This window comes from Stylophora pistillata, chromosome 7, assembly GCF_964205215.1.
Source record: "Stylophora pistillata chromosome 7, jaStyPist1.2, whole genome shotgun sequence".
Taxonomy (NCBI): domain Eukaryota; kingdom Metazoa; phylum Cnidaria; class Anthozoa; order Scleractinia; family Pocilloporidae; genus Stylophora; species Stylophora pistillata.
The window spans coordinates 8,636,811-8,654,523 of NC_142525.1; the positions used below are offsets into that span (position 1 = coordinate 8,636,811).

Below are 17,713 nucleotides of genomic sequence, written 5' to 3' on the forward strand. Positions count from 1 at the left end.
CGAATCAAACTTGGTGAAGGATATGTATCTGAATTGGAATCTGTCTCCTCAGGTGTCCCCCAGGGAACAAAATTAGGGCCTTGGCTTTCTTTGATTATGATTAACGAGCTCGTTGTCGAAAATGCATGATTATGGAAATATGTAGATGATACCAATATCTCCGAAACAGTCGCGAAAGGGGAACTCAGCAACGCCCAATGTAATACAGATCGAATAGCACAATGGTCATCAGAAAACAGAGTCCAGCTGAACACTAATAGGTGTAAAGAAATGCGAATTTCCTTTACGAAATCCCAGCAAGAATTTAAGCCCATTCTTATTAACGGCGATGCTTTATAAGTTGTAGACAGTGAAAAGTTATTGGATCGTAACATTTCCAGTGATTTGACTTGGAATATTCCTATTAATCTTGAAATTCTCAAGAAGGCCTCTGAGAGACTATATGTTTTGCTGCAATTTACGAGAGCTAAGGTTACTCGCACTGATTTAGGGCTCTTTTACTCTAATTGTATTAGATCAATTATGTACCATGCAGTTCCGGCCTTTCACTTCAGTTTGCCTAAATATTTAATGCAAGAATTGGAACGTACACAGAAGTGAGCAATTTCCATTATCTGCCCCGGTGTTAGCTATCATGTGGCTCTTGTTATTATGAACTCTAAGGAATTAGCAATCCACCATGAAGAAATATGTGAGTTACTTTTTCACACAATTGTAAATGACAACAATCACCGCCTTTATAAGTTATTACCTGCACCACAGGAATCTACTAATTCATTAGGGCGCGCGCGACCTTAATAAAACATGCCGTGTTAATAACTACATCACGTTGTAGTTATTAAAGCGAAAAATCCTCCTAAATGACTCTGGTAGATGACGCATTCTTGTATTTTGTATTGCGAATTATCTATTGTTAATAACGGGGGCAACTGAACAAAACAACTTCTTAAGGTAAGAGGTGTCTTTGTTTTTTTAAGTAACCTTCCTTGTTGCAACATTTATAGCTCGGTGACTGTAAGTGGGTGTATTCACTTCAACGTAACGAACCGACACCCTTTTTTCCGGTTTTCAGAACGTTTGGAAAGTGCGGTGTAGCTCTTTATAGTGTAAACCGGCCGCCAAAAAAGGTAACAAAGCAGATATATAGAAGAAATCTTGATAGTGCGATAAAATTGCGTGCAATATGTCCACATAAAGACGTGATTTGAAACTGGAGTTTTCGAGCTTTCGGAGCATTAACGCGACTAGTTCTCAAGAAGTGTGTTCTCGTCCCAGCTTGGTGAATTTAATTGAAAGATGATAACCAATTTCACCCCTAAATATTCCTGTTATTTTTGTGATTTTTTTATAGATGGGTCATGCATGTATAATGTGTTTTGATCAATGTCCAATGTGTTTCATACGCTAGACATCTTAAGCATTTCGATGGAAAGGAAGATTATAATTTCTCTGCACGTATTTGTTTATTTATTTCTCGCAACCACTTTCACTGGCGCTGTCTGCGGTCACCCAGAGAAGAATAAGTTAATTCGATTTAGCAGTACCTTTCTATATTGGATAGCGTTTGATGATCGGAGCAACTAAGCAATGCTTGTCTTACAAAGAACACATCATGAAAAGGCAAAGTTTAAAAACACGAGTTGAATCCCCTTCAGGATAAGAAGGGTAAAAAACAAGCTGCATTTAAGAATGAAAGCAGTGAAAATTTATCCTACGAATAATGAAAAGGAGGGTTCCATACCCCATGCACCCTCAACCTTAATCTGCCAAGATAGACTCCAATTGTGTAAGCTTAAACAGAAACCTTGGATGGATAACAAACAGGACGACAATAAAATAATACTTTGCTACTATTTCGTTTATACTTATTTTTTCAAACAGGCTACGCTCTTTATTTTCCAACCAAAGATATGACTGACTACGCCAATATCTGGGGTATGCCTAGTTTGACTGCATTCACTATATGCTTCTGGATGCGTTCAAGCCGTGACGGGTAAAGCCTTGGTACTGCATTCAGTTATAGTGTGTAAGAAAGTTATAATGAAATCCTCGTTTACGGCGAAGGATTCATTCTTTTTGTGGGAGGGAAAGGCAGGTAAGGTTCGTTTACAAACTTAACGAAACCGTTGAAAATCGTTGAAGGACCCAAAAGCTAGCGCTTGACGGAAAACAAGGCACTCAATTTATTATCTCTAACAAAATGTCTGATACATAAAACAATTGCCTTGCGTATCTTGCGTATAACCTATTCTTTTCAGATGCAAAGTACGACGAAAATCTTTGTCTACCACATGCTCATTATTTGAAGTCATTCGCCGTGTTCTCATTGCCCACCCTTAACAACATATTTCAGTCTTGCTTTTGGTAGAACACCAGAAATTAAACCTTTGCAAACATGGCCGTCGAAGAAATGCACATTCCAGAATGCTTTGTTTTTGGTAGAATTAAGTGTCAGTCCTAACCGGAGGAGCTTCTCCAAATTAATACATAATTGCATTTATATGACAGCAAAGTACTTGGATCGACCAACGCGAACGATGGAAAGTGGCATCACATTTGCTTTACTTGGCAAAGCAATGATGGTGACGTAAAGTTTTATAAAAATGGAACTCTCCACAGTCAAGACGGTGGTCTTAATACAGGTTACATTATTAAGGGGGGTGGTTCTTTGGTACTATGACAAGAGCAAGACTCGCTCGCTGAAGACTTTTCAAGTGCTCAAGCCTTCCAGGGCCACCTGGCAAACTTGAATATGTGATCATATGTCCTTCCTACAACAGAGATCCGGAAGCTCTCAGAATCTTTCCTTGTAGGGGAAGGGAATGTTTACAAATGGAACGACTTCATTTATGGGGTCAAAGGAAAAACCGCGGTTGTAATACCATCGCCGTGTGGAACAAAGGAATGACTCCACCACGAAACAACAATGTGTTCAAAATAAGCAGCCAGCCCAGTTTAGGAAGTAAAACTTTAATTAAGTAGTGCTAAAATTGATACACTTAGCGTTGTATGGGAACTTTTAACTGACGTAAATGAGAATGTAAGTAAGCCAAGAACACAGGTGAATAGCTACCGGTATAAAAGTTGTGATTTCACAGCAAATCCAATGGGTTCAAAAACTTTTAATCAATCGAGTTTCGTTTTTCCCTTTCTTAGACCTGTTCATGCCCAGGTAACTTCGCCATCCTCTCAACGAATATTGGCTTTTGAAAAGCCAATAGCGCTTTGCTCTCTTGTGTCTTCACGCGCTTCTTGCTACTTCTCCTCATTGTGAGTTCTCAATGCCCCCCTCCACAAACCCATCGAATTCGAAACCAAAGTAAAAGCCAGAAAAAGAAGTTTCATCAGCTAAAAGTTGTGAGAAATTCAGTCAGAACAGTAACTACCAGCAATACCACTTCAAGTCCATTCTGGTGTTCAGGATATGGTCAAGAGAATATAAAACATTCAGTGATATAGTATAGTCAAGAAGAACCTGCACTTCTGATATGACTCGATTTGAAATACATCTACGATAAAGTTCGGATATAACGCGCGCTCTCATTGGTTGAAAGAGAGTGATTTGTCTGAGTACAAAACACAGAGCGAGACCTGTCACGCCATCAGCCACTTTGTACAAGGTCGGATCATTTCCCAGACTTCTCTCTGGCTTTTTTCTTTAACTGACCATTTGGTCTTGCATGACCTCCAAAAGGATTATGAAAACGAGCTCATGACAAGCACCGTAATTAACGAAAGTAATTATAAAGTGATAGAGACGAATATTAACAAAGAGAAAACGAAATGCTCTGGCTAAGTTCTATTTAGTCAACCAATAGATTATTTGAACCATTCTAGCAAGGATTCTGATTGGCATATTTTAGCTTGAGTTAAGAATTCAAAGTAGAAAATATGCTAACGACACATTTGTTCGTTTTGAAAATAAAATTTGTTTTAAAAATAGGAAGAGATATGTAGGGAATTTGACTGATTCTTTATCATACAGCAATAAAGTAGCCTTGACTGGCTCTTTTCTGTTGTAAAGCACGGAGGAAGCGGTTAGAGCCCTCATGAAGTAGGGAAAACTCTCGGCTACGTCACGTATTTTCCCCTATCCTTCTTTCGGGCTCTAGCCGCTTCCTGCGTGCTTTACAACAGTACAGAGCATAATCAAGGCTTCTTCATTTGTTAAATTTTGAGTAGTAAAGGGGCCAATTTTGTTTCGTGTGTCTTTTTTTTTTGTGTGTTTATCAGGGACATCACGTTCAAGTTGTTATTACGAAACACCCCCCAAGGTTATCTCAGCCTTGTCTTTTTTAAGTTACATCAATGCTTTCGCGAATTTTTTTGTCTAACAACTTATTGAAAAGCTATGATAAATGTGAGTTCAACCGCGAAAAAAAAAATAAACAACTTTATTTACACTCTACAACATGGTATAATTAGAATCACAATTTGTCATACACTCATATAAATTAAAGACGGTAACTACGAAGGGCCCTAACTTAAGAGCTAAGCTGAAGGGGAAGGTTCACTAGCTACCATTAATCATTTATTAGGATCAGAAAAAAAAAGCGCTAATTAGGTAATGTATGCCCATATTTTCAATTGTTCGCTTGTACCTTAGTTCTACACTCAGTTAAGCACAAACTAGGGTAGTTTCTAACAAAAAGGTATTGTGATTATTTCGGGCATTATTGGCATTGTTACGGCGGAAGTTCCCCAGGGAAAGAATGTATGTTATCTGAGAGGAAGAATAAGGGCAGTCGGCAAACTTTCTCAACTGCGGTGCAGTATGTAACAGTCGGTCTGCCATTTTTAGTAAGAAACATTCTCCCCTCAGACTTCTGATCGTTTCCAGTCCCTACATTACTCGTTCCCATGCTAGCGAGAAGCGTTGGTAATCGGATTGCAGCATTCGTATTAGAAAGCTTGTGTCTCGTATTACATAAGCTAAAACATAAAATGAATATTTTCATCAAAGGACTCGCTCGCAGGAGGCTTTTCAAGTGCTCAGGCCTTCCAAGGCTACCTGGCAAACTTGAATATGTGGTCATATGTCCTTCCTGCAACAGAGATCCAGAGGCTCTCAGAATCTTGCCATGCAGGAGAAGGGAATGTTTACAAATGGAACGACTTCATTTATGGCGTCAAAGGAAAACCTGCGGTCGTCATGCCATCGCCGTGTGAAACACAGGAATGATTCCACCGCGAAAGAACACTGTGTTCAAAATAAGTGGCCAAACTAATTATAACTTCACTAAAGCACTTCATTAAAACTAAAATTTCTATTTAGTATTGCTAATGATGATACATTTAGCGTAGTGGGAAACTTTAATCTGACGTAAACGAGAATGTAAGTAAGCCAAGAACACATGCGAATAATTACCACAAAGTTGTGATTTCACGGCAAACACGATGGGTTCAAACATTTTTAATCAATCGAGTTTCGCTTTTCCTTTTCTTAGACCCGCTCAGGCCCAGATAACTTACGCCATTCTCTCAACGAATATGATGCAAGACAAAACCGATCGCGCTTTGTCTTCTAAAGTTTTCTCGCACTTCAATCAGTGGCTCTCAACAGAAACCCATTGATTTCGAGAGCAAAATAAAGCCAAAACGGAATGTTTTATAGGCTAAAAGTTGTAAGAAATTCGGTCAGAACAGCAAGTACGATCAATACCTGTCGAATCCATTCTGATATTCTAAATATAGTCAAGAGCATATTCTCTTAATATGGTATAACCAAGAACAATTTGCACTCTGGATATGACTCGATTTTAAATACATATGTCAATGTTAAAGTTCGGATATAACGCGCGCCCTCATAGGTATTTTTATCTGAGTACAGAACACAAAGCTAAACCTGTCACGCCATCAGCCACTTTGCACAATGTCGGATCATTTCGCTGACTTCTCTAGAGCTTTTTTTCGTAAATTGACCATGCGGTCTTGCATGACCTGCGTGAACTCGAGCTTTTGGCTTCAACTGATACAGAACAATCTGTAGGAGCACTAATTACAAGGGGATAGAAAGGGACATTTCGGAACAAGCGAGGTGGCAAGTAGCAACAGTAGATCCAAATGAAGACTCGTAAATATGACAAGCACCGTAATTAACAAAGATTATTATCAAGTGATAGAGACGAATATTACGAAAGAGAAAACGAAATGGACTGTCTGAGTTTTTTTTATTAAACCAATAGACTATTTGAACCATTCTAACAGGGATTCTGACTGGCATATTTTTAGGGAGGGTTCTGAAAGAGGGTATCAATGCGGGGAAGATAGAAGATACTGGGAAAACGTTACAAACTAAGAGCGCGATCGATCGAGTAATATAGGAGGGTACGTTTGTGAAAAAGAGATGACAAAAAAGTAACCACGACAAATCAGTTGTAAGTGAGAGTGTATCAGTTTTCCATATGGAGAGAATTTCCATCAAAATCAAACGACTCTTAATAAAGCGCATAAGGTACCACCTTAACAAGTCGGTTGCTACACAGAAATGAATATGGTTCTGCTATCGAATGGTGAAGGTTCCTGAAGCATTTGGCGCGGAATTTTAAACAAGTTATAAACTTCATGGTGTTCAGCAGTCACATTGCTGAACACCATCGACTTAACAACCACAACATTGACTGAGACTCTGCGCAATGCCTAACCTACAGCACTGACTATTTTCAACGACGGACTCTGGAAAGCTGGTTTACTAACTTAGAACAGACTCCCCTGAACAGATGTCAACAACTACCCGCTCCATACAAACCACTCATTCACGACATAAACATCACAAACGGCCGAAAAATAACGACCTAACTTTACCAACAGATCTAAACAGACCAATCACGACCAACTTACGTCACTTGAGTCTTACAGCCAATAACATCACGGCAAAACCAACCGATCATTTTACAGGAACTGGAAGAAGAACATTCTACTGACAACAATCATTCACTTGACTCTAATGATGACTTCCCCACAGGTTGTCGAAACGTCAGTAACTACCGCCGACAACAGTCCCTCTCAGGACTACACTCACCCGGACGTTCAGACTACACCTTCACAATTTATAAACAATTCACAATAAGAATTTCCAGCAATTGTAGTGCAGAATCTCGTCTTCACTGTTGTCTAATAAGAGTGCCTTCCCCAGCATCTCACCCAGGCACTAAAAAATTATCAAACGAACAGGAATTACACTTAGTAAGTGATCTACCGCTTTCCCATTTCTATAAATCGAGGCGAACCGTCTGAATGAAGCCATATGTTCAAGCACAGACTCAATGAAATCTCTCTCGTCTCACGTCTTCTTGATTTTACTTACTTTGTTTGTCATACTTAACATGAAAAAATTTCTACTGACAGGAGCCTTCCTTTCGTTGCCAAGAAGATTTCCCATAATGCTTCTGGTTAGCTTGAAGAAATCAAGTAGTTTTGACAATTGATGCTTTCTCGGCTCTGATTCAATCACGTTTCGCACAAGAATTGTCTACAGCTACACAACACAATTACAAGGCGTCGTTCTGCGTAGAAACATCTGTTATCGAGTTCCTATATTCTTTCTCTCAGATTCCATGCATTTCTTTCCTTGGAAAACCTCTGCCCGAACAATGCAAATGTTGCCTGAAATAACCGCAATACATTTTTGTCCGAACCTACCTTAAGTTTCTGCTCAGTCTTTTGATAAATATTTTCATTTTATATTTTAGCTTTCCAGTACGAATGCGGCTGCAATCCGATTACCAACGCTTCTCGCTGGCATAAGAACGAGTAATGAAGGAATTCATAACGGTCGGGAGTCTGAGGAGAGAATATTTCTTATGCTAAAAATGGGAGACTGACTGTTACATACTGCACCGCAAGATCTGCAGGTAGGGACATTTGCCGATTGTTATTATTCTTCCTCTCAGATAACATGCACTTTTCCCTGGGGAACTTCCACCGTAACAATGCCAATTGTGCCCAAAATAACCACAATACCTTTTTGTCAGAAACTACCTTAAGTTTGTGCTTAACTGAGTGTAGAGCCAAGGTATTAGCGAACAATTGAGAATATAGGCATATAAGCGCTCTTTTTTTCTGGTCCTGAGTATATTTTAAATGATTAATTGTAGCTAGTAAACCTCCCCCTTCAGCTTAGCTCTTAAGCTAGGGCCCTTAGGCCCTTAAGTTAGTGACTATCTTGTTACCGTCTTTATTAATAATTTATATAAAATTATATAATTGAATAATTTATATAATTTAAATTTTGATTCCAATTTTACCATGTTGTACTGTGTAAATAAAGTTGTTACATTTTTTTCGCAGTTGAACTCACGGTTATCATAATTTCTCAATACGTTGTTAGACAAGAAAACTCGCGAAATGATTGACGTAGTTTATAAAGGACGAGACAGATAATTAACGTTGTGGGGTGTTTCGTAATAAAAACTCGAATGTGAGGTCCATGATAAAAAAAAAAAAAAAAAAAAAAAAAAAACCACGAAACACAATTGGCCCCTTTACTACTCAAAATGTAAAAAATAAAGAAGTCTTGATTATGCTCTGTTCTTTTGTAAAGCATGCAGGAAGCGGCTAGAGCCCGAAAGAACCCTACTTCAAGGGTGCTTTAACCGCTTCCTCCGTGCTTTACAACAGAACAGAGCCAGTCAAGGCTTCTTTACTGTTGTATGATAAACAATCCGTCAAACTCCCTACACATTTCTGTCTATTTTTAAAACAAATTTTATTTTCAAAGCGAAGAAAGGTGTTGTTAGCATGTTTTCTACTTTGAATTAATAACTCACGCTAAAATATGCCAATCAGAATCCTTGCTAGAATGGGTCAAATAATCTATTGGTTGAATAACCAGGACTCAGGCAGAGCAATTCGTTTTCTCCTTGGCAACATTCGTCTCTTTCACTTTATAGTTACTTTCGTTAATTACAGTGCTTATCATGTTTACAAATTTTTATTAGGTTCTACTGTTGCTACTTTCCGGCTCGCCGGCTTGCTCCGAAATATCACTCTCTATCCTCGTGTAATTAGTTGGCTCCTACACGGTTGTTCTGTGTCAGTTGAGGCCAAGAGCTCGTTTTCATCGTTTTACATATCATGCAAGTCCTAATGGTCAAATCACGAAAAAAAAGCCTGGGAGAAGTCTGGGAAATGATACAACATTGTACAAAGTGGCAGATGGCGTGACAGATTTAGCTATGTGTTTTGCACTCAGATAAGTCGCTCTCTTTCAACCAATGAGAGCGCACGTTATATCATAAATTTATTGTAGATGTTTTTAAAATTGAATCATATCCAGAGTGCAAGTTGTTTTTGGCTATACCATATCAAGAGAATGTTTTATATTCTCTTGACTATATCCTGAACACCCGAATGGAATTAACGTGGTATTGGTCGTAGTTACTGTTTTGACTGAATTGCTTACAACTTTTAGCCAATAAAAAAAGTTTTTTTATGGCTTTTACTTTGCTTTCGAATTCCATGGGGATTCGAAGGCAAATCGGGGTGGGGCATTGAGAACTGAAAATGAGGACAATCGGCGCGAAGCGCGTGAAAACACGAGAGCGCAAAAGCGCTTGGCTTTTGCTTTGCATTACACCCGTTGAGAGGATGGTCTAAGGTACCTGGGCCTGAACAGGTCTAAGAAAAAGAAAAGCCAAACTTGATTAATTACAAGTTTTTGAACCCATTGCATTTGCTGTGAAATCACAACTTTTATTCTGATTATTATTCACTTGTGCTCTTGGCTTACTTCCATTTTCAGTTACATCAGTGATAACTTCTCTTAGTACACTAGGTGTATCATTTCTTGGCAATAATAAAGTAAAGTTCTACTCCCTTAAAGAGGCTTGTCACTCATTTCGAACACAGTGTTCTTTCGCGGTGGAATCATTCCCCTGTCTCACACGGAGATGGCATGACAACTGCGGTTTTTCCTTTAAGCCCATAAATGAATTCGTTCCATTTCCAAACATTCCCTTTCCCAGCAAGGCAAGATTACGAGAGCCTCTGAATGTCTTTTTCAGGAAGGACATATCACCACGTACATATTCAAGTTTGCCAGGTGGCTTTGGAACGCTTCAGCACGATCAAAGCTTTCTCGAGCGAGTCGTGCTCTTGTCCTAAAACCAGAGAACCACCAGTCCCTAATAGACCACTGCTTTGTTCGAGACTTCCATCTTTATGAAACATTACGGTACCATTACTGCTCTGCCAAGTAAAGCAAATGTAATGCCAGATTCCATCATTGGCCGATCCGAGTTCTCCGCTGTGATATAAATGCAATTACACATTAATTTGGAGAAGCTCTTTAGCACTAAAACTAAATTCTACCAAAAACCTACTAAAGCTGAGCATTCTGAAATATGCATATCTCCGACGAACATGCCTAAAAGTTTAAATTCCTGATCTTCTATCAGAAGCAAAACCGGAATATGTTGTTAAGGGTAAACAATGAGAACACAGCAATTGATATCAAATAATTAGCGTGTGGTGTAGAAAGATTTTCGTCGTTCTCAGCATGGGAAAGGAATAACTTATAAGCAAGATACGCAAGTTGTTTTATGTATCTGACATTATGTTAGAGGTAAGAATTGAGTGCCTTGTTTTACGTCAAGTGTTGGCTATTGGATCGTTCAACGATTTGTAACAGTTTGGTTAAGTCTTTAAACGAAGCTCACCTGTTTGCACCTGCTATACTGATATTGAATCTTCTGTAATTTTCGGCGATTAGTTCATTATGACGCATGTTAATTAGTTCAGTGTAACGCATGTTAACTCCAGGTCCAACCAGGGCAAGTCCACAGCTACGATCTTCAAAGAGCAAGAAAACGAGAAGAAGAGGAAATACAACTAGAGAGTGATGGAGGTGGAAATGGGAACTTTTACACCGTTGGTGTTTGGTACAAACGGAGGCATGGGACTTGACTGTCAGAACTTTTTAAGAACCCTCGCAAATACGCTCTCGAACAAGAATAATGAACCCTATTCCAGCGTCATTTCCTGGCTACGAATACAACTTTCATTTGTCATATTAAGAACTGTTCACAGATGCGTAAGAGGTTCTAGAGCTCCGTTTAAATCACGCGAGGTCGCAGAAGACTTCACCCTCGCTGTAGCTGGTCTACATCTGCACTCATAATTTTTAGGTCTTTATTATTTTAATAGTTTTTCCTATTTAGTAATGCTAAACTTTTTCTTTTCTCATATATTGTAATCAGTCCTCTATCGCGAACATTAATATTAATTATCTTAAAAATTTTTAAATGATTAGATATATGGTTTAAAATTGTAAATAATTGCTATCATTATTATTAAACGAAACGGGCCAATTGTTATCATAATTTTTGTAAATACTTTTAGTGATTATAGTGAATAAAGGTTTCGTTATTATTGTTCATTATGACTTTTTGGCACATTGCAGCTGAGTATAGTGCTTTCTCTGGACTTATCACTCGTACGCATCCAGAAGCATATGGCAAATGCGGTGAAACTGGGCATACCCGGATATTGGCGTAACTAGTCACATCTTTGGTTGGAAAATAAAGAGCGTAGCCTGTTTGAAAAAACAAGAAAAAAAGAAAGAGCAACAAAATGTTATTTTATTGTCATCCTGTTTCTTATCCATCTAAGGTTTGTGTTTAGCCTCATTACACAAATGGCGTCTATGGTGGCAGATTCAAGTTGAGGGCCCTTCTCATCATTTTTAGGAGTTTTTATACCACTTGTCTGTCACTCAAACTCGGCTCTAACAGATCATACCACGCTCTTAAGCTCATAAATTTTCGACTGCTCTTATTCTTACAGGCAGCTTGTTTTTACCCCTGGGATTCAACCCGAGTTTTTAAACTCTACCATTCGATGATATGTCCATTCGTACGGTCAAACACTGCTTGGTTGCTTTGATCAAGAAACACTATGATATGTCTTATCCTCGCCCTCAATTATTTTAGAAAGGTACTGATAAATGAACTTACTTTTATCTGGGTAACCGCTGACTGAGCCAGTGAAAGTGGATGCGAGAAATTAAATAAGCAGACCAACACGGGCAGACAAATCGTTTTTATCACACCAATATTCCAGACCTGTCAATTGATGACGTATTAACTTATTATGACAAAGCTTTTATTTTACTTTCATGCCAAATTGAAGTGAAGTGTTTGGGTCTACGCTCGCCTAAAGGAGATTTGTTTCATGACCACACCCGAAATGGGGTATTTATATAGCTAAGTAACACTAAGTCGGGAATGCGAGTTCACAGCTGGCTGGAAAAAGATTGGACATGATGTCTATAAAAAAATTAACAATAGATAAGATTCAGCATGCAAATTTGGGCTGACAACCACTCAAATTACTTCATCGAAATGGAGTGCAATGGTGACGTCGTCGTGCAATCAAGCGCAAAATACAAACATTTCAACATTTAACGAGTAATGTAGGGAATTTAATAGGGCCTCAGAAGTCCAAAGAAAGCATACACCTTTCTAACAATCGCAGACCGATTGTGATATACTATGAATTAGTTTGTGAGGACGTTTATTGATTGCCCCCTATTCTTTCTCTCAGATCCAATGCGTTTATTCTGTGATTGTACCGCCAGAAAAATGGCAGTGGCACCCGAAATAAACACAGCACCATTTTTTAAGAAAGTGCCATTAGTTTATGTTCATCTGAGTGTAGAGCCAATTCAGGATATGAGCAAATGACTTAAAATATAGGAATAAATCAGCTAATCACCGCCCTTTTTCCATGCACTAATAATTCGTAATGCTAGTTGTACTGTGTTTTAACATCGCGAATACAGTTGTTATAGTGAGGGTAAGGAGGAAAACATCACAGATACATTACAGTTTATTGATACGTTGTTAGAAAAGAAAAATATCCTTAGAAGAATATATTGAGCCATTTTTCCTAGGGGGAGGTGTCTTAATAACAACTTGCACGTAAGGTCTATGATAAACAGAAGAACAAGAGGTATTCTTGGGCCTCCAACTACTCAAAATATCTCATTATTGAAGTCGACTAACATGTAAGCGGAAAGATATGCCTAGCCGCTGGATTAAACGAACGAAAGAGAGGTGTTCTTGGGCCGCTAACTACTCAAAATATTTCTTTAAAGTCGACTTGCATCGAAAACCAAAGATATGCCCAGATGCTTAGTTAAATAAAGGAAAAATTTGTGTTCTTGGGCCGCTAACTACTCAGAATATCTCATTAAAGTTGACTTGAATCAAAAAGAAAAGATATGCCTAGCTACTCAATGAAATTGTGTTCAAAGCATCAGAGTAGACTTGACATCACATAAGTCGTAGATATTCACTGTTCTGACTGAATAGGTTTTACCTTTAAGCCAATTAGATATCTCGCTTTGGCCTTTCTCTTGCTTTCAAATTTGATGGATTTGAAAACAATGTCGCAAAGCAACAACTGAAGATTGTAAAAGCATAAAATTCCTGAAATGAACGGGTTTGTGAACAATAATGAAAAAAAACATAATTTGGATCACGAAGGCGAACTATCTCGGGGAATGAAATAACGAGGTTATGTAAAAGAGAGATTCCAAACTAAATTATTGTTAGGTTGAGTGTCTTTTTGTTATCCATCTGCAGGCTATACCCCCCCCCCCCCCAAATAAAAAAACTGGCAACTTAATGCAACGAAAATTGTACTTGGGTCCATTAATTGGGCAAGAAACCCCAAAATTGGAATAAATTTGCTTCGCTGCACACCTAAGCTTTAAAGCCACATCAATTGGGGATAGCAAGTACCGATGGTGCATCTATAGGGTCATTCTGTGGAACTGCACTTTATAGTGTTTTCATGTACGGTGTTTGACACAGTGCAAGCGGATGGCTAGGCTTTTACTGTCCATGACAAAAATCTTTTGATTGGATAAAGGTCATGTGAAACCAATTACGATCACATTCTTTTCTTCGCATCCCTCGATATATATATTCCGGCATTGTATATTTAAGAATTGTTTCATGCTTAGCGTACGTCTATCGTGTTATGAATGCACGCGGGGAGTTTGGAGAGCACGAGAGAAGCGTAAGAGTTGCTCCAGGCACAACCGAGAGCAACTCTAGCTTATTGAGTGCTCTCCAAACCTCCAAAGTGCATCCATAACTCGATAGACGCCCAGCTAAAAGCATGAAACAATTCTTTTATAACATACGAAAACAATTTGGGCGCTGAATGACGTTTTTGTAATGTTTTTGAAATGAAAGTTGGCCGAAAATGTTGGCGTCTCCGATTGTTTTGTTGATTTTGTAATTAAATGGTTTTCGGTAGAATTAACAAATGTAACGAGAAAAACGTCATCAACAGAGACGTTTACCTTTAAAAGTCGCCACAAACCAATTTGTAGTCTTCTTAGTTCTTGCTGAATGTCTATCAGCTAAAATTTGCTCCAGCTCCCGTTCTGATAAATTCGAGAAACGGGTCTGTTGTCTTTCGCTTTCGTAGTGCTTGTTGGCTTGATTACTTGCGGGAAGGTCGAAATCCAAAGAAAAGTTTGGTTGGCCTTCGATTTACTATTATCGCTTTCCGAAAACTTTAACTTAAGGAACTCACATGACGGAAACTTTGCAGCTATTTGGAAACTGCACACGTCATTTTATTGAGCACGGCTGTGCGTACATACAGATTTTGTTCATGTTGACGCAATAGGAATTAGAGAGGACTAGCGCCCGCACTATGTTACAATTTAGTTTCTGTAATATGAGTCACAAGCTTTCCATCGCAAATCACTGCTACAATCTGCTTACCAAAGCTACTTGTTAGCATAGCCTGAACGAGTAATGTGAGGATTCGAAACGGCTGCAGGAGTCTGAAGAACGCATGTACCTTACTAAAACTGGCAGATCGATTGTTACATACTGTGTATCAGTTGGTGAGGACGTTTGTTGATTTTACTTATTCTTCCTCTGAGATTCTATGCGTTATTTCCCTGAGAAATGTCTGCCGTAACAATGCCAATTGTGCCCGAAATAACCATATAGTCCTTTTTGTCAGATATTAGCTTTAGTTTATGCTTTTTTGGGTGTAGAGCCAAGGTATAAGCGAAAAAATTGAAAATATAGGTACATATTAACCGTTTAACTCTTACTGAGTTCGTTTAAGTGACTAGATACGCTCTTTCTCGTTAATCTATATGAATATGTCATAATTTGGGATTCTAATTGTACTATGTTGTACAGTGTAATTAAAATTGTTTATGTTTTTTTTTTTTTTTTTTTTCTTAGTTGCGGTGAGGTTAACGATGAAAAACTTACGGTTATCACGATTTTTCAATATATTATTAGACAAGAAAGCTCGAGAAACAATTGATGAAGCTTATAAAAGACTCGACTGAGATAATAAAGCTTGGGGGATGTTTCGTTATAACAACTTGAACGTGATGTCCATGACCAACGGTTTCTTAGAATTTCTCTGATATTCTACATATTTCGTAACTACAGTTTTAACCATTTACTGTTCTATCGTTTCTTAGAGTTACTTAACATTTAAGTAAAGTAGAATGAATTGAATTTACTCGGAAATTAACATTAATATAAATTTGGAATTGTTCTGTCATTAGGCATAAAATTTTCAAGAATTTGTTTCAAAAATTGCAAAAAATAAGATCATCTTTTTAGTCATAATTGTCAGCTCAATCGAATGGTCACAGTTATTGCAATTTTTGGCAGCACTTTGATAGCTTCAATTAGTTAGAGCTGGTCAGAGATCAGCTTGAAGATTTCAGATGACATCATCAATAAGAGCTATTGCAAAAGAGGTTGAATTTTGTTGAGAGAATTTCCTCGAGTATAGCAAAAAAATTGTAAACTACTGCTTGAAAAATTAAGAAGGAATTATCTGGCCATAAGTTTATGATGAGTTCATCGATGTTTTCGCGGTTATGTCTTAGATTAAAACGTTACATCTTACAGTTACTTACCAAGTGGAGACGTGTGAAGGTAACAACAAAATTTATGAGCTTAACTTGGTAGCTCCTGACTATGGTTCAAAAGCTGATACCGTAATAGTTTTTAGTCCATGATCACTAATGGGCTTCTTATTTCATAGCTTTGAAATTGGCATCATTTGAAAGAGATACCGAGTTATTCCACCTGCTTAAGAGCTTTCAAATGAAGAAACTATCCAACGGAATCAGCTAAAATTACAACTCGTAGCCTAATTGAACGTTATTTCATGACAAACTTTCAAATAATTCAACGAGTTGCGAAAACAACTGTTACCATAATCAATCGAGACTCAGACTATGACTACTTTTTTTTTCAAACTTATTTTTGAAATCTCCTCCAATGAATTCTGATTTGGTAGCGGAAAATTTAACTACCTCTGGTCTGATCTTATTTGTAAAGAATATCAGGTTGATCCACCTGCTTAAAAGCTTCAAACTGAGGTTCTTGATATTAGCAGGCAAGTCAAGCATTTAAAGAAAGTGACAAAACGTTTGAGTCTGTAAAACATGTTTCGACAGAAACTTCTGTCATCTTCAGTGTACGAAGCGTTGGAAGTTGAATTAAATAGTAAGTAGAACAATGCTAATTATGATAATAATATAGTGATAACAAGAAAGGATGTAAAGCATAAAAGTGTGAGAATTAAAAGGATAGTTTTAGATTTACATGGTGTAATTGTTGATTCAGGGATGGTTGTTCTATTTGAATGAATAGCCTCTTTTATCTTAAGTTGAAATCCGGTAGAGGTGTGATCTAAAATATGGAAGTTATCTGCTGAACATATATAAAGCGCGACAATGTGGAGAATCTTTCATATGCCTGATAATATGAGAGGCCCTGCCACTGACTAAGTGCTCTCTGACACGTGTGGAAAAATGCCGGCAGGTCTCACAGATGTAACAGGCATTACAGCCGATTTTGAAGGAAGAGAAAACCAGTTTAACATTCAAGCCATTGTAATAGGGCTTAATAAAATGGTGAATCTTTTTTTGACTGATAGCAGAAAAGAGGGCTATGTAGGGTAGCTTAAAGTAAAAGGTAGGTGAAGGGGTGGGAGGGGAACCCCGGGGATCATGATTGCTTTGGGTCCCAGAGATGTCACAGTTTATAATCTCGATTAAATGGGAAGGAAAAAGTTCTTGTTTAGAATATTAGTAAGTTTGCTTATGTCCTCGTAAAACCCTAACCAAGTGTTATTAATCTTGTAAGCTCTATCAACGAGTGTCTTAATGAGACCCACTTTGTAAGAGTACGAGGTGAAACTGAAATAGTTAGTTTGTAACCCGGTGAAATTTTTCATGCGGTAAACCCTAGTTAGAGAGGAATTGGCGTCGTGGTTGTCAATCAGGACATCTAAAAACGGTATTTATTTAATCACTTTCACCAGAGTGCGGTGAGGGTCGCACAACAGAGCGAGGCTCCAAATTAAGTGCGCCCAATAACCCACCCATCCCACCCCAGGGGAAGACATCCATCACACAGTAATCTCATGTGTAGGAAATTAACGTCTCCTACCCCTTTCCTTAAAGGTAACTTAAAGGTTAACATTAGAAATATTTAAAGACATCTTTAGGTGACGTACTAAAGTTCTGAAATGAATCTTTAATTGAACTCGCAGAAGTCAATTAAAGTCTCCCTATGAACCATTTCCTGAACCCTTTCATGAACACTTTAAGATCATATGAAAGCAAACCTAAATAAATATTTCATGAACACTGTAAGATCACATGAGAGCAAACCTAAATAACCATTTCATTGACTCTAAGAAT

General features: G+C 38.1%; 1 protein-coding gene and 1 pseudogene across 3 annotated transcripts; one reads left to right on the forward strand and one right to left on the reverse strand.

Moving 5' to 3' along the window:
* The first annotated feature begins 651 nt into the window (after nucleotides 1-651).
* On the forward strand, nucleotides 652-2,941 carry LOC148726501 (neuronal pentraxin-2-like; annotated as a pseudogene).
* Nucleotides 2,942-9,404: 6,463 nt separating this feature from the next.
* Nucleotides 9,405-16,018, reverse strand: LOC111344289 (uncharacterized). Of its 3 annotated transcripts, XM_088729089.1 has the most exons (5): nucleotides 15,917-16,007; nucleotides 11,955-12,062; nucleotides 11,481-11,533; nucleotides 10,659-10,791; nucleotides 9,405-10,246 (listed from the first exon to the last, which is right to left on the reverse strand). In XM_088729089.1, the coding sequence occupies exons 4-5, from the start codon at nucleotides 10,748-10,750 to the stop codon at nucleotides 10,030-10,032; spliced, it is 309 nt and encodes a 102-aa protein (XP_088585215.1). In that variant the 5' UTR covers nucleotides 10,751-10,791; nucleotides 11,481-11,533; nucleotides 11,955-12,062; nucleotides 15,917-16,007; the 3' UTR covers nucleotides 9,405-10,029. The 3 variants fall into 3 exon arrangements, with proteins under 3 accessions (XP_088585215.1, XP_088585216.1, XP_022807242.2); XM_088729090.1 differs by lacking the exon at nucleotides 11,955-12,062 and having other exon boundaries at nucleotides 15,917-16,018; XM_022951507.2 differs by lacking the exon at nucleotides 11,955-12,062 and having other exon boundaries at nucleotides 10,659-11,533; nucleotides 15,917-16,018.
* Nucleotides 16,019-17,713: the final 1,695 nt, after the last annotated feature.

Coding starts and splice junctions, on each gene's coding strand:
- LOC111344289 (XM_088729090.1), bottom strand. CDS start 10,750: ATGCGTTACACTGAACTAATTAACATGCGTCATAATGAACTAATCGCC. Junction 10,247..10,658: donor AGTATAGCAGGTGCAAACAG/GTGAGCTTCGTT, acceptor TTTATATCACAG/CGGAGAACTCGGATCGGCCA.